Source organism: Lagopus muta, chromosome Z, assembly GCF_023343835.1.
Source record: "Lagopus muta isolate bLagMut1 chromosome Z, bLagMut1 primary, whole genome shotgun sequence".
In the NCBI taxonomy this organism is placed as follows: Eukaryota; Metazoa; Chordata; class Aves; order Galliformes; family Phasianidae; genus Lagopus; species Lagopus muta.
In genome coordinates this window covers 11,983,741-11,999,626 of record NC_064472.1, presented here as the reverse complement: position 1 = coordinate 11,999,626, position 15,886 = coordinate 11,983,741, and the positions used below count along the sequence as shown (strand labels likewise).

Sequence of the window (15,886 nt, the reverse complement as noted above, 5' to 3'; positions counted from 1 at the left end):
AATTTGTTAATTTATTGTCTTTCTTCAGTAGGAGAGTATTCTGATAGAAAGAGTTCATTTAGCTTACAGGTTGGAAGTGTTACAAAGATCTTAAGCATGAAAGCTTGTTGCCTGTACAGTAATTAAAGGGTATGTATATATTACAAGGTCTCTTCTACCTCTACATTTGCAAAATTCTTCTGATTCGTACTGGAGATTTGGCTGGATTAGACTTACTTGATTTATAAACTTATTCTATTTTCTGAAGTTGTTTCTAGCAGTTCCTGATTTGAACAAACATGAAGAACACAACAATCAGCATATAGCTGTAATAGATTTAGATGTAAATAAATTAATCAATCTTGTCTCAAAATGTTGTAGCAAAAAAAAGAAAAATCAATGTATTTATTTTTAAAATCCTGTGGTCTTGGCATTACAGCTGATTTTTATTAACTGTGGAAAGAAATGATCTTAATTTTTAAGCGAGCTGTTCTAGAAAGCAATGAATATACTTTACAAACAGAACCCAGAATTGTGAAGGATAGTAAGGGGGAATCTAAAAGTAGATTTCCTGGTCCATATTTACATCTTTGAAGAAGTGACCCAGTTTTTCCGGAGGTGCAGAACAACCATGGCTGTGCATTCCATGGGAGCTCTCAGCTGCTCAGCAGTTACACAGACTGACATTCAGAGTCAGTGAAGGAAATTTGTAGAAGCTTTTTCTGTATGTGTTAAGGTAGGTGAAATGTCAGCCTATAGCACTGTTCTAGGACATCACTGTTTTGCCTCGTGTCATCTTCCTTACTTGATTTTTGGCACAGGGAAGCTTTTTATACAGTGAGGTCACTGAGAGACCTGAGGTTTTGGCTGCCAGCCTCGTTGCACTCTCACTTGGCTGTGAAGTGATTCCGTTTTATCTTGCAAAGCTCAGGGAGTATTTATAAAACAGAAACCACGGTTCTGTAGCAGCTTTGGCAAATCCTTCTTAGTCAGAAAGTTTTACTATTTTTTTAACTGCTCTTAGATGAAATCATCCATCTGTGGAAGAAGACATCTTCTTCTATCAGAAATAGTTTAATAATAGTAAATATACTTAAACATGAGTTTGAGCGTGGATCACAAAGACTAATTTCTTAATTTATTCTACTGCATATTTTCTCTATATGTATTTATTTTCTTCTTGACACTGCATATGTATTATCTAAAGTATAGGTCATTTTCGGTGCTTTTAGAGATTATTATTATATCAGTAGGCAGTGTAAATTTGATGTTCCATGAGGTAGTATGGTAATGGACAGATCATCAGTGGGTGTAGTAAAATATTTCCGTTTTCTTGACTGGAACTATGCTAATTTCTCAATCCACATCTTCTACTTATAAGCGAGGTCACTGTTAGGCTTCTTCTTTTTGTTCATGTTGCTACAAAATACCAGAAAAAATATTTTAATTTTGTGTTTATTTCAAGTAAATGATCTGAACAATCTTGTGTTTGTAAATGGCAGAGGCCTTGGTGGTTTTTTTTCTTAGTATTTCGGTAATGTGAAATTACATCTGGCAATAAAAAAACTCAAAACACATTAAACCTACTTTTCCTCTAAACTTCTTCCCCAGTTACATGTTCCTGCTTAGTTAAGTTGTAGTGAAACAAGAAAAACAGTAATGTTGGGTACAACGTACATGGAAGAATATGCTGTTTGTGTTCTGTTTCTTTGAAGCCAGCAATCTATGATGCAGCATCGAAATGAAGGAAGATTTCCACTTTTAAATTTGCAAGTTACAGAAATAATAAATAGCACTAAGGATATTAATGATATGGTGTATCAGAGTGGAAAGACTTGCTCGTGGTGTGCTGTAACCTCATCTCCCAGTACGATAGCATGCTAGTCTGATAAGAGATTTGAATGCAGTGGTTCTTGTGTGCTTCATAACACTTAGTAAGTTGTGAGCAGAAGCTGGACAAAGTTAAAGATTTTGTCCATCAGGTACTGGAAGTGACATTACTCAGATATAATTTGAGAAAATGATCTTTGATTAAGAATTTCTTTTTTTTTTTTTTTTCTTTTAACTGGATAAAGTAGAATTGTAGTTTCTGTTTTAGAATAAAAGTTTTCCAATGGAGTCCAAATGGAATTGTTACAAAACCGAAAGAGGTACACGTTGTTATTTTCACTTAAAATACGAGGAGATAATAGAATTTTTTAGGATTTAGTTTTTGTCATCAGTGTTACACCTGTGTTGGGAGTTACGAGCTACTCTGTTTTTCAGGCTTTGCATTCAACAAATTCAGTTCTGTAGTTAAGCTAACCTGAAATACCTGCAGGATTGGTTACTTTTTATGCTATAAAAGTAATATATGAAGTTCAGGGAATAGTAAAAGCTCAGGATAAGTCTAGTGGATTGATATTAGGCATTTAAAGAAATTCTTGGTATGAAAAGCTTGAGAGAAACAGTAAAGACCAGAGAATCCTGCCACCTAACTCATCAAATGGCATTAAAAAAACAAAACAAAACAAAACCTCTTAAAAAAGCCAGAAATAAGAATTTTCTATTGAGAGCACAAATGTATTTTTATTCTCTTGAAGGTGTTTGTTTGTCTGTTTGTTTTTCTATTTGCTTTGAGAGGGATAAAGCCACAGCACTGACAGCTACTTCTGACACAGGAGTTCAGGATTTTCCTTGCCTGAAAATTGGGAAGAGTAGCGTTTGGATCCTCTCCATAGTGTCTTTAGGTCTCAGAGGTGACACATCTTTTTTGTGTTCTCTGTGCAACATGAAATGACAGTAATAATAACACTAAAATTGCCAAAGCTGTCAGTGTCCTGCTTTTTGTGCGTGTGAAGCTTCTACACCTTTAAGAGGACAAAAGTGAAAGCAATAGAAGTGAGGAGTGTAGTCGCAGTAAAGGCTGAATGACTCCTACACATGAATAATGCTGGCTCATGGTATGCACACAAAGTTGGTGAAAGCATTTTTAATGCTATTTCTGGCATGCCATACTGACTAGTGCTTCCTAGACTTAGACAGCAGCCAATGTTCATCTTTCCCAAAATGCATCCTTGCATTTTCATGCAAACCCAACTTTAGAAGTGCAGTTTTCATCAGAGCTTATGAACTAGTGTGATTTACGGATCACCTGCAGGTCTGTGCTAAGGCACAGCACTGAGCAGAAACACGAGGCAGGGACTACAGCACTGGGTGCAGGGCAGGCACCAGCCCTGAGAGCTGCATGCCGTGTGTGTAGGGGCTCAGGTCAAAGCATGTTTTCTTTTTGTGAGGCACAGGCTCCCGGAGCCAGGTAAAATCTTAAATACGGGACCTGGGCATTTCTAATGCATCTTCCAGGCATGGGAGTATTTTGTACTTCAGATGCAGAAAACATTAGGCCAAGGCTTTTCTAATTCAGCTATCGTAGGGGAACTGTAGTGATGAGAAGAGAGCCCAGTGTGATTATTCATAGGCAGGCTGGCATGTCCTGTGTCTGGACTCTTGGCTGAGGCTGGTGGCTTATTCCAGTCCCAGCAGCCAGGGCAGCCCATTTGGCATTTTTTGCTGGTAACTTTTTCAGCAGCCCAAGAAGTACTGAGAATTACCAAGCCACTGAGGACCGGAGAAACCCAGTGTTAACCAGGTAGTAGCCAGCCTGGTCCGACCGTGTCCTGTTGATTAGGAGGAGGAATGGTTGCTTCAAACCACCTCATTTTCCCTCCCCGTGTCTGCCTGCATGGAGTCTTGGCTGCTGCTGCCTTATCCTGAGACAGGGCCAGGCCCTGCCTGGCTGGGTGCCCCCAACCACTGCCAGGAGAGGAGGCTGCAAAAGGGCTTCTCCTTCTCCCAGCACACTGCTGCCAGCCCTGGGAGCAGCAGCCTTAACACAGAAAAGCAAGAAGAAAAACACAGAGTTGCTTGCCAGTGTTAAAATTAGCATGGTGACATAATTGCTGTAACTCTTTGATTCTGTTGTGTATTAGATCCACAAGTAATTCTGCATTGACTTGTCACTGCAGATCAGCTGTGGATATTTTGTATTTAGCTAACTGAGGTTAAAATGCAATGGGAAACTGATGTAAGGTAAAAACTGATGTAAATGACCTGATTGAGGATCTAACTAATGAACTATATGGAAGGTTTTCTGGAATTACAAAATTATTTTCTTGGTGGATGCAGATCGGAACCCTAACTATGGTAACTGTACCAGCATCAGCAACCTCTTACTAAATATACTCTGACCAAGAAAGCTTTCCCTTTGTCTCCAAAATACTTGATGGGAAATACCTTTTATATTTACTGCTGTGTCAAAATATGCGTATTTTTCTTTAGGAGGTACTGTTATATTCTGGCTACACATTTCTGTGTTGGTAATGAAGCAGTTGTGAATTTTTCTTCAGTAACTTCTGTGTTTTAAACTGTTACTGGAATTTTGATGTTGTTTAAATTGGAGTGAACTTTCCCAATTCCTGTGAAGAGACTTTTAGTTCCAACAAAAATTAACTGAGGAAGAAGGTCACTTCTTTTTTCACAGCAGTTTACTCTGTGCTAGTTCCATGCTTTGGAGAAGCAAATGTACTTTTATAAATATTACTAATTTCGAGATGAATGTGAAGAATAGGAAGATTCTCTAATCATGCTTGATTTCTTTTTTGTTTTTCCTTCATTCGAAAGGAGTACAAGTTTTTTCTTTTCTTTTTTTTTTCTTTCTTTTTTTCCCCCTTTCCATTGAAATACTATTGTTTATGTGAGCCACTCCCTTCTAGTGAATAGAAGTGGAATTGCTCCATCTCATGTCCTGCCATGGACCACCAGCTGCAAGTGAATTATGCAAATTTTCTTTAACTTCTGGTGACAGAGAATTATCATTTTGGGAGTTGAACAATGTGTTTTTGTTGTTTTTTTTTTTTTCCTGCTTTCCCTAAAAAGGACAAATCAGACCACAAAGCCTACCACGTTTGCTAAATTCAGTCATTTGCATGAACATAACTGCAAAATTAACTTCAGTAGCAGCAAAAGTATTAGGTGTTACTGCTGTACCTATAGATCACTGGCTATCAGTAAAGTGTCATGCTGTTTGCCCCAGATTACATGCAGCATTTGTTTTAACAATGTTTACCTTTTTTGTAATTTTTGTCAGTATTTGAAAATATAATTATTTAGTGATATTAACTCTTCTGTGTTTACAGTTGTTAACAGTTTAGTAATCCTTTAAAAAACTGATATCAAGATAGTGTGTTTTGTTCACAGTTAGGTTTGTGAGCCTAAAAACATACAGTTATGCATGAGAGTAACATTTGGACTCTAAGACTTTGTATGTTTCTATGTCGGGACCCACAGTACAGGAAAGATATGGAGCTGTTAGAGAGGGTCCTCCAGACCCTCTCTAACAATCTAAACAATCTAAAGATGACCAGAGGTCTGGAGCATCTCCCCTACAAAGACAGGCTGAGGAAACTGGGCTTCTTCATCCATTCAGAAGAGAAAGCTGTGAGGAGAAATTATTGCAGCCTTCCAGTATTTAAAAGGGGATTATAAATAGGGGAGGAATCAACTTTTTACATGGGTAAACAATGATAGAACAGGGGGGAATGGTTTTAAGCTCAAGGAGGGAAGTTTAGATTGGGTATTGAGGGAAGTTTTTCACAGGGAACAGGCTGCCTGGAGAGGCTGTGATTCTCCATCACTGGAGTTGTTCAAGCCAAGGTAGGATGGAGCCCTGGGCAACCTGTTCTAGTACAAAGTCTGGAGGTTGGTTAGTCCTGCCTATGGCAGGGGGTTGGAACTTGGCGATCATTGGTGTCCCTTCCCATGCATGCCATTCTGTTATTCTATAATTCTGTGTTGTACTCATGTATTAAAACTAACATGAGACATCCTCTTCCCTAATGCATAAAGAATAGGCAGGGTGAACCTGTTTCCTTGCACTCCTTCTCGGATCATTTTCATCTCAGATTCCTGCATTTTCCTGAGAACCAGAAATGCAGTTCTTCCTTCTTCTTTATGCACAGGTCAGGAATGTATGCCTCTTCTCCCTGCTGCACGTTTGTCACAGTAAGAAGTATCACAGTTATAATCTGGAAAATAATATGAAGACCAGGATGGAAATTATGAAAGAAATGGAGAGGGAGCTCAACAAACAACCATACCAAGGCACAGCATGCAATGTATTCTGAGTCATTCTTAGTATCAGCATTATGAATTGGACAAAAATGATGTGTCTCAAAGTTACGAAAACAATCAAACACTGAGTGCATGCATTTTTCAAACCTTCTAGTACAGTGATATTTTAGTTCAGTCTCTGCATGCTCATTGTGATCTGAGTATGGTCCCCTTTCTGCTGTGTTACTCTGTTTTCGTGCTGATTGCTGAACATAGTTTCTTTATATGTATATATACTGAATTAAGGGAGCATCATGCATAAATGTGTACATAAGCATTTGATGGCTCAACATGCTGGATTTTGTGTTTTTTCAGAAGCAGATGTGTTTCCTGTATTCTATTTGATAAACACATAGAATCATAGAGTGGTTCGGGTTGGAAGGGACTTTTAAGATCATCTAGTTTCAGCTCCCTGCTATAGGCAGGAACGCCTCCCTGGCATTGAATGCTTCCAGGGTAGGGGTATCCACAACCTGTTCCTGTACCCCCGGAGTAAAGAATTTCTTCCTAATTTCTAGTCTAAATCTACTCCCTCTTCCAGTTTGAAGCGTTTTCCCCTCATCCTGTTGCAGTCTGCCCTTATTAAAAGTCCCTCCCCAGCTCTCCTGTAGGCTTCTTTCAGGTACTGGAAAGCCACTCTAAGATCCCCTTGGAGCCTTCTCTTCTCCAGACTGAAGAGCCCCAACTGTCTCAACCTGTCTTCATTCAGGGAGGTGCTCCAGCCCTCTGATCATCTTTGTGACCCTCCTCTGGACCCCATCCAACAGCTCCATGTCCTTCTTGTGCTGGGGACCCCCGAACTGGATGCAGTACTCCAGGTGGGGTCTCAGGAGAGTGGAGTAGGGTGGCAGAATCACCTTCCTCAACCTGCTGGTCACACTTCTCTTGATTGAACCCTGAATACAGTTGGCCTTGTGGGCTGCAAGCACACATTGCCAGCTCATGCTGAATCTTTCATTAACCGACACTCCCAAATCCTTCTCCTCAGGGCTTCCCTCAAGCCATTCTCTGCCCAGCCTGTATATGTGCTTGGGATTGTCCCCACCCAAATGCAGGACCTTGTGCTTAGTCCTGTTGAACTTCATGAGGTTGGTATGGGTCCACCTCTCAAGCCTGTCCAGATCCCTCTGGATAGCATCCACACCACTCAGCTTGGTGTCATCTGCAAGCTTGCTGAGGGTGCACTCAATCCCACAGTCTATGTTGCCTATGAGGATGTTGAATAACACTGGTCCCAGCACCAATTATTGAGGAACGCCTCTCATCACGACCAGTGTCCACTTGGAGACTGAGCCATCCACTGTGACCCTCTGAGTGCCACCACCCAGGTAATTTGTTATCCAGCGAGTGATCCATGGATTCATAGGAGAGGATAAAAGTGAATTGAGACTTTAAAGATACTTCTGAATGCTTTGAAGAAGGAACACATTGTTTCCCAGTCCACAGAGAATATGCTTAAATGCAGGGAGAAGAATGTCAGACTTGACATTAGGGAAAATTTCTGTTGATAGTTCTGACATGAATCATTTTCCATGTCCAGTGTGTATAACTGAACATTGACTGGGAAGGCTGTAAAGTCTCCTTTATGGCAGGGTTTCAGGAACATGTTAGGTGTTAGGCATTCAGTTGTCAGAATGACACAGGTGTAGATGATGTACCAGAGAAACTGGATGTCTCTCCTGAGGACCATTTCTGTTCTGTGATTTCAAAATAGATACTCTGATATCGTAAGAAACAAATATGAGAAAGCAATTTGGAAGAGAGGAAAGATGCTTTCTAATTCTTGTTCTAAGGAACAAGAAAAGAGTCACGCAGCATGAGTGAGAGTGAATATTACTCTGAAGAGGAACTGAAGTTGTTAGGCTCTTTGTACACAGACCCAGGATTAAAATGATAGGAGAGATGGTCCAAATTTACATCCATCAAAATAAAGGGAGCATGCTTTTTAACTTCATAGGGGCATAAGCACGAACTTTGCACAGGACATGAGGGGAAGAGAACATGTAATTTCCAAGCTTACTACTCAGTGAGATCTAAAAACCAATATGTCATTACTATTATGTAGTCCCCTAAAACTTACTGGTATCCAGATGGAATTTAAAGTTTGCTTACACTACAAAATCAGACATGTTGTTTGTAAAGGCTAAAGGCAAGTCCTTCTTCTTAACTAAAAGAGGCATAAAAATATCAAAGCCAAATCCTGTGGCCTTCAGTTAGGTAAAACTCATCCTGGGATTTGAGGGACTAACTCTTTTATTTTTAGCTATGGACATTGCTTACATCATTATGGCTTTTCTTCATCTCTAACAAAGAGAGACAGTCTTGCTCATTACCGCATAGCACTTTAAGAACTTTGGTTGATAAGATGAATCTCTGTTATGAGATTGTTATTTAAAAATGTCTCCTTTCCAGAGAGATCAGTGCTTGCCCGGCCAATATTTGTGTTTGGAAAGAAGGACCACCCTTTGAAGGTAAAAACTTTAACTTCTGTTTTGCATCACTGATAAAAGAATACTGGAAATGAAGATTGTATAGACAATGATTCTAGTAGTAATAAAAGATTTTAGCCCAGGATAAGGCTTGCAGTAACTGAGAGTAAAACAGAACAAGGAAAAGAGAAAAGAAGAAATGAGATTGGTTTTAATACGCATATGTTGGACTGATATACTTTGTGACCTGCTCTAGAAAATGGCTGCTCTATTCTCCTTGACCTTTCCTCACTTATATTTTTTTTTTTCCAGCGGCCTGCTGAAGATCCAGTTTGCAAAGCTGAAAATGGTAATAACCACATCACTGAAATGGTATAATAATACACTGATATATTCATAGGATCTGACTGGAAAGACAATTTGGAACTGAAAAGTGTGTATGGAACTTTATTTTGTATGAGCTGGGACAAATGCCTGTTAATAGTCTAAGATTACGTGGGATGTTGAGCCACCTTCTATATCCCAATATGTATGTCCCTGTCTTACCTCAAGAATTCCTCTTGGCATCTTACCTCTCATGTTCATCAGAAGGTCAGACTAAAAGAAGCCCTGAAGAGAGTCCAAGTATATTCATCTGCTAGATTTGCTCTGAACTGCCCTTTTCTATTTCTTGAAGCTATAATATAAAGCAGCTTATCATTTTTAGTGCCTTCCAAGCCTGTGGGCCATGATCTGATTGCAATGACTTAATTTTAGGTCCCCTGAAATTAGCAGAAAACTCCCTAGGGCTTCCTGCCAAGTGCTGACAGAGATGCCAAGACCCTGTTTTGCTTTTCTATATTGTTTTAAGACTGTTCTGTAAATCATTCCTAGAATTTATTGTGTTCACGTCTTGATTCTTTATCATAACACTGTGCTGAAATCACCTGCCATTCAATCCCTGCAGGAAATTATATTTGCTTTTCTCTAGATTTCATCTATTGTTCCAAAAAACGTGCAAGATCATCATCTTGTGTTTTCCAGAAGTCTGGCTCAGAATCTAACATAGGTATGCCACTTGAGTCCTGTCATGTTGTAATAACTGTAGTTTTGTACTCTTGTCTGCTAAAGAAGTGAAGGAGTTTTTCTGTCCAAGAATTGTTTTCGCATGGTAGAAACATGCTAACATTTATGTTAGCTTTCATGGTAATTTTTAGTAAGTGCTTCTCAAAGTGAAAATACATTATTTTGCTGTATTAACATAATATTACATAAACACTTAAAAATGTATATATTTCATAAGTTTCCTTGATGAGCTCAAACAGTCAGTAGAAAAAGAGGGCTAGACAGGAATGAGATGCCATGATTGTGGAAGAGATTTTTGTTCCTTGGGTAATTCCTGAAAATATGAAGTAATTTTCAGAAGGACTTCTCTTTTCATCTAACTGACAGGTGACCTCAAAGTTCCTTTGAGGAATGTGTTTTTCTTCTATGATGTCCAGAAGAAGTGCACACAAGTCACTGTGTTAAGCAGTAGGACTGGTCACTTTTTTATAGTATTTATTTAACCTGGGAGTGTGACCAGGAGGTTGCTTTAGTATTTATATATTACTATGTATGAATGATATTTTCGTTTAGTTCTGTGACAAACCTGAGCATAACTAAAAGGATTTAAGATAACCTAAGTTGGGTTCACACTAAAAATTACACTGAGATCATGTACAAAAAATACATAGGGTAGAAATTTTAGAGTATGTCTGCATCAAAATATGAAGTAGGATGCAAAACCAAGCTTAGTTCTCTTGGTTGTCCAAATACTAACTGATATCTTAACTCCCTGCTTCTGTTTTGAACCTCACCAACTGATGATCTCCGAGACAAAACCACTGTAGAGTAGGCTAGATGTAAGCAGTTGATCTGAACCAGGCTGTGCTACTTGGCCTCAGAGATGTCTTCAGCAGTATCAACATAACCTAGCAGTATCCTTCAGAAAGCAGTAGATAGCAGAAAATAATTTATTCTGCCGTCAACTAAGCAGAATAAATTATCTGTCTAACTTTAAATTAATCTTGTTTTGTTCCAAATAATATTAATTTCAGTTTATTATTCTTTCAGATACAACGCTTGCTGAGAAAAGAAGAAGATCATCTTCCTTTACCGTTCTTCCTAGGTTCCCTCCCTCCCAGCCAGGTAAGTGGAAAAAAAAAAATGACAACAATATATATTTACACAGCAAAGCATACATTACCTAAAATCAAGAGGTGTACAGAACAAGGACAGAGCTGAACATGATTGAGCCTAGGCTGTTATTTGGATAGAAGAATGAAATATGTTAGGAGAGTTGGCGGCTCAATAGAAGAAATGTTTTTTGCATTTGGTTTTAGGGAATCCCACAATAGGGAGGAATCTTTGAATGAGTTGCCAATAGACATTTGTGTTGGTAGAAATAGTAACTGAAAAACCAAAATGGAGTTAAAGTAACTAAATTATTTAGTTTGCTTGCTTTAATTTAATAGTTGTTGCTCCTGTACAAGCATCATTTTTTTGTCCCAGGAGCCTGTCTTTGATCTGACTAGTGACATTACGAACATTCTCTCACTCCTTTATACTGGAGAAGACAGAGTGGACTGAAATCCTAGTCTGTCCTGTCAGGAGCAGGTCTTTGACAGACTTTGGCATGAGGGAATTATAAACAGTCTTACAAGGATAGTGTTACAGTAACAAATGACATTCTTCCTGCGATTAAAAAGCAGTGATCATGTGTAGAGTATCTATCACTTGTGTACATTTACAGGATATGATATATGGTTGCTATTACTGACATGTTTCTGGTTGCTATTTTTTGTCTTTGTAAAAATGGTTAAAATACCACTAGTACAATGCAGTCGTTGTAGTAAATTACAAAATCCTTTTTGTAAGAACAAGGGCAGAGTATATTAACCTCTTCCCATGTTCTCAGGTCTCATTTACTCATCTGAGAAAATCATTAGATGGAACCAGATAGTGTTGCCATTTCAACAGCTTTGCTTACTAGCAGCACCTGGTTTTCAAAGCTGAATATTTTCAGAGATTAATGCATCTGTTAATGTTCAAAAGACTTTAGTCTCTGGCAGAACCAGAAAACCCATGCTACTTGCTGTGCATAAGTCAGTAAGAGTTGTTCAGACGGATAAGTTAGGATATTGCTTAGACACTACCAAAGTGGGGAGGACTTGCACAAATGTTGATTAATCATTTAAAGTTTATCATTATTTGTTAATCAAGTTTAAATTCCTTATTCATAGCAAAGAAGAGCAACATATTCATGACCTCAGCTCTTCTTCAACAAAACATTGACATGGGAAGTACAAAAGAAGGTAATTGTCATTGCAATATTCATTCACTGTAGCTCCAAAAATACATTGTTAACAGATTCAGAAAAGATAAAATTGACAGCTGTACTGTAAACTGAGTGATATGCTAATTGCCTTTATGAAGCTAATGATTTATTTATTTGATGGTGATTTATTTGGTGGTTCTCTGAGCTCTGGTCTGAGATTCTGCTTTGACTATTTAATTCCTCAATGGAATGAATGTAATCTTGAATAGTGAAATTCCACATTTCTAATACATGACTGAATAGGGATAAAACTCCACTCTTTGAGAAGGCAATGAAGTGCCTTCTTGGTGTCTGCATGGGCCAGTGCATGATTGAATATGAAATGCTGGAAGGCAGCATTGATTCGTTTGGACCTAAATGTGTAATATATGTATATGTATAATATATTTAGGTCCAAACATACATTTAGGTTTTAAATATCTTCTGTTTAAATATTTATATACATGTAGTGCATTACCCTTCTATCCTGATGGGGTAACGGTGCAGTAACACCTGCAGAGTTGTGTGTTTTAGGGGAATTAAGATTTTTAAGAATATGTACTAAGGAAAGAGTAACAATAGAAGTAATTTAAATAAACTTTGAAGCTTTCAGTTAATGAAACAAAACGCATAGGTATTAACTAAACATGGAGAAAATGTCTCAGTTTAAATATTTTGTCTTTGTATTTTGCAAGGATCCTTGTCAGAAAGTCAGCTGTGGAATGTTATTAGGCCTGCCATTTTACAACCTCCACAAGCCCTGACCTGTCCTGAAAATCCTGCAGTATCTCTAGTGACTAAGAAACAAGCACATATTCAGGTAAGGAGAAAAGTAATTTTACTGACAAAAATATGTTTGGAGCTCAGTCAAACGTAAACCAAACCAAAACAAAAGCGTGGAGCTATTCTAAAGCAGTTCAGTATTCCACTGCATGATTTTCAAGGAAGCTCCTCTATCAGTTTTAGGGGAATCAGTGGAAACTGCTAAACCAGTGCTGTTTTAAAAAAACATGTCTTCTTTGCAGTCTAATGCAACTTTCAATATTGGAGTGGGCAAATGGAGTTTGGGATTTTCTGTATCTTTTGGTGCTGACTGAGTGTACAGCAGGAGGAAGCCTTTACCAATTTCCACATACATCAACCTCAGTGACTCTGGATTTCTTGCAAACATGTTTATAACAGAAAATAAGCTTGGATTGATTAATTCATCCAGTTTTGTTATTTTATTTCTAGTTATCTGAAGACAACTCTTATTCCTCATCTGAGAATTCAGCAGGCTCCAAAGCAGCAGTGAAGTCATCTATTACTGTGAATATTTCTAGCTCTAAAACAGCACAGTAAGTTTGATTATTATATTTGTACACCATTTGGTGACTTGGTGTATGGCCTGCCCTTTTGTCCTGCATGTCTAAACCTATGCTGTCCAAATCCACAATGTACATGCTGCTATTTATGTGTGGTGCCAGGATTTGTGGATGCTGACATGAGTTCCATATGCCGTAGGGAATGGAATCCTGCCAGGAAACAGTTCATTTCTCATTAGCAAAACCAGAAACTATTTTGGTTCAGTATCTCATGCATCTTTGTCAGTTCAAACTGTATCTTGGTTTTGAATGTTTACAGTCATGTTTGTGTTTCTTTGGAGAGTTCTGCTGTGATGACATAGCTGCCCCATTTCATAAACTGATGATTTGCCAATATATGTAAGTATATCAGACACAGAACTCATGAAGAAAAGCATGCAGTACCATCACTGAATAAAGCAGAGGATATGCTACATCTGTACACATACAAGAATTTGTGGCTTGAGTGACTAGCTGTGATGACTGCAGTGGAGTAGCATCTTTGTGCAGACGTGGGTTGTCCAGGATGAACTTCTGAATTTCTGCATGAAGAAGCTGACTTCTTTGGATTGGGATCATCACCTCCCTGGATAACAGAAAAAAATTAAATCAGTGTGAAAATGGACCTTTGATTTACTCATCTTTCTCTGAAGTCTGGCTCATGAAAATACTAATGGCCTTTCTGTGATTAACTAGTTCAGTGCAGACAGGTTATTTTGTATTAATAATGCTTGCTAATGGTGTATGACAGTTTTTTACTTGGAAGTTGTGAGTATCAGGAATATACCTGAAGTGAGTTACTGATGAGAGAACATTTCAAAATTGTTAGAGTTAGGGTAGTACGGTTAGGTTGTGGTTGGACTTGATGTTCTGTACGGTCTTTTCCAACCTGAGCAATTCTATGATTCTATGATTTAATTGCTAAGGCCACAGCCAGTATATTTTTGATATTGCATCCTTTCTCCCTCCCATACGAACTTGGGACTTCAGAGAAGATGAGGGATTTTATATGCACAGACAACTTAGATTCTTAATCTTTATTGATAAGAAAAGCATTACTAAAGCAGAGATGCACAATGGTGGTTTTGGAAGAGTCAACCTCCCCTTGTCAATCACAGTTAATGATGTGATGAAACCCTGTGAGGACAAGATGGAGCCACACAACATGCTGGATTTTAGGAGATTCAGAATGATAGTAAAAGCTAAAGGAAGACACTGCCACCTTCAGATCAACTGATACCAATATTCCAAATCCACTTACCCTCTGACACCTGCACAGTGTCTAGGAAAGGACAACTGAGTGGCTGTCTTTTCTGAAATAGATGAATAGAGAAATGCTTTGCTGTGTTTCAGTACTGACCAGTTGCAGGACTTGAAAGTTCTTACAGTGTTAATTTTCCTTTCATTTTTAAAAGGCATTTCTCATCTGCTTGGTGCCTGATTAGTTTAATGCATCAGAACTGTGGTAAAATGTTAAGTTAATTGCCAAGCTGAATATTCATTTAAAAATGGCCAGGTGCTTTCTGTTCTTCCAGCATTACAGAGGGGTACTAGTACCTTTCTTCTGATCTGTGTAAAGTGCTTGTTTCTTTAAAATGCTTCATTGGAATCTTTTTCTGGCATAGCTCTTTTCTCACAGGTAACTTGACAGATATTCAAACAAACAACTCTATTTAATTCCATATGCATGCTAAAGAGTAACAACCAATGCAGCCAAGGCCTGCAGATTACAAAGTAAAAAATCTTGTCAGTTTAATTATTAATCATGGTGAAGTTATTGACATCTGTGTACATTATAAAAAAAAAAAAAAAAAAAAAAAAGGAAGGAGACTCAATCTGAGGATGTCCTGTTCTGTCTTTCTTCTTCTGCTTGTTCTCTATGTAATGCTATTCTTTAGAGTGATGAATGAAAATGGTTTATTTGTCCTCCATAGTTGGTGTGGCTGCCCAAGTTCTATTTCCAACAGTTCAGTTTCCTGAACTAGCTGAAACATAGAGCAATTTGTTTTCTTGAGTCTGATTATGAAATCAGTAATTACATTAAAATTATTAAAATGATTGTTATTAATATTAATTATGAACACTTAAAACTATTAAAAGAATTAAGGAAAATATTATTAAAAAAGGAAATCATTTCTTAAGTGACAAATGCAGTGCTGGGAAAATGCAGGCTTCTGATGATGTATTCAGTTTTCACAATGATTTGCTTGAAAACCTGCAGGGGGTCAGAGTCAGCATTAGAACTGTCAACTTTTTGGACATCGAGAAGGATCGTCCGAGTACCTAGATCTGCTTCTATCTCTCCAGGGTCCTCTCCAAGTTTCTCCTTCTATTCTTTGTTCGTGGTAATTCCCTGAATTCAGTGCCTCTGTTTTGTATCTCCATGGCAATGTCATTCCTGGCACATTTTCTTGCCCTGCAGCAAAGTGAGGATATTAAGATTTTAACGAGTCCCTCAGGCTGGTATTTCCAATTTAATGATGACAACTAGAAAAATCCTGCACTGATATTTTTTTTTTCTTAAATTTCTCAAAACACCCAAAATCCATTTCCCATTATTTGTTTGAGACAATACTCTGGCTTCAGTTTTTTTTAGCTCTTCTGGAATGCTGTCCTTACTGATTTGCTGGTGCAGCAACCTGGAAATATCA

The 15,886-nt window shown here is 38.1% G+C and overlaps 1 protein-coding gene across 1 annotated transcript in view; it reads left to right on the top strand.

Annotated features, from left to right (window-relative positions):
- Positions 1 to 15,886, top strand: part of RANBP3L (RAN binding protein 3 like) — a 38,383-nt gene that overhangs the window by 2,558 nt on the left and 19,939 nt on the right. Inside the window, exons 2-8 of the mRNA XM_048931747.1 lie at positions 8,539 to 8,597; positions 8,868 to 8,904; positions 9,526 to 9,603; positions 10,650 to 10,724; positions 11,819 to 11,890; positions 12,588 to 12,712; positions 13,126 to 13,229. Coding sequence (XP_048787704.1) covers positions 8,539 to 8,597; positions 8,868 to 8,904; positions 9,526 to 9,603; positions 10,650 to 10,724; positions 11,819 to 11,890; positions 12,588 to 12,712; positions 13,126 to 13,229 — 550 coding nt within the window. The remainder of the gene's footprint in view (positions 1 to 8,538; positions 8,598 to 8,867; positions 8,905 to 9,525; positions 9,604 to 10,649; positions 10,725 to 11,818; positions 11,891 to 12,587; positions 12,713 to 13,125; positions 13,230 to 15,886) is intronic.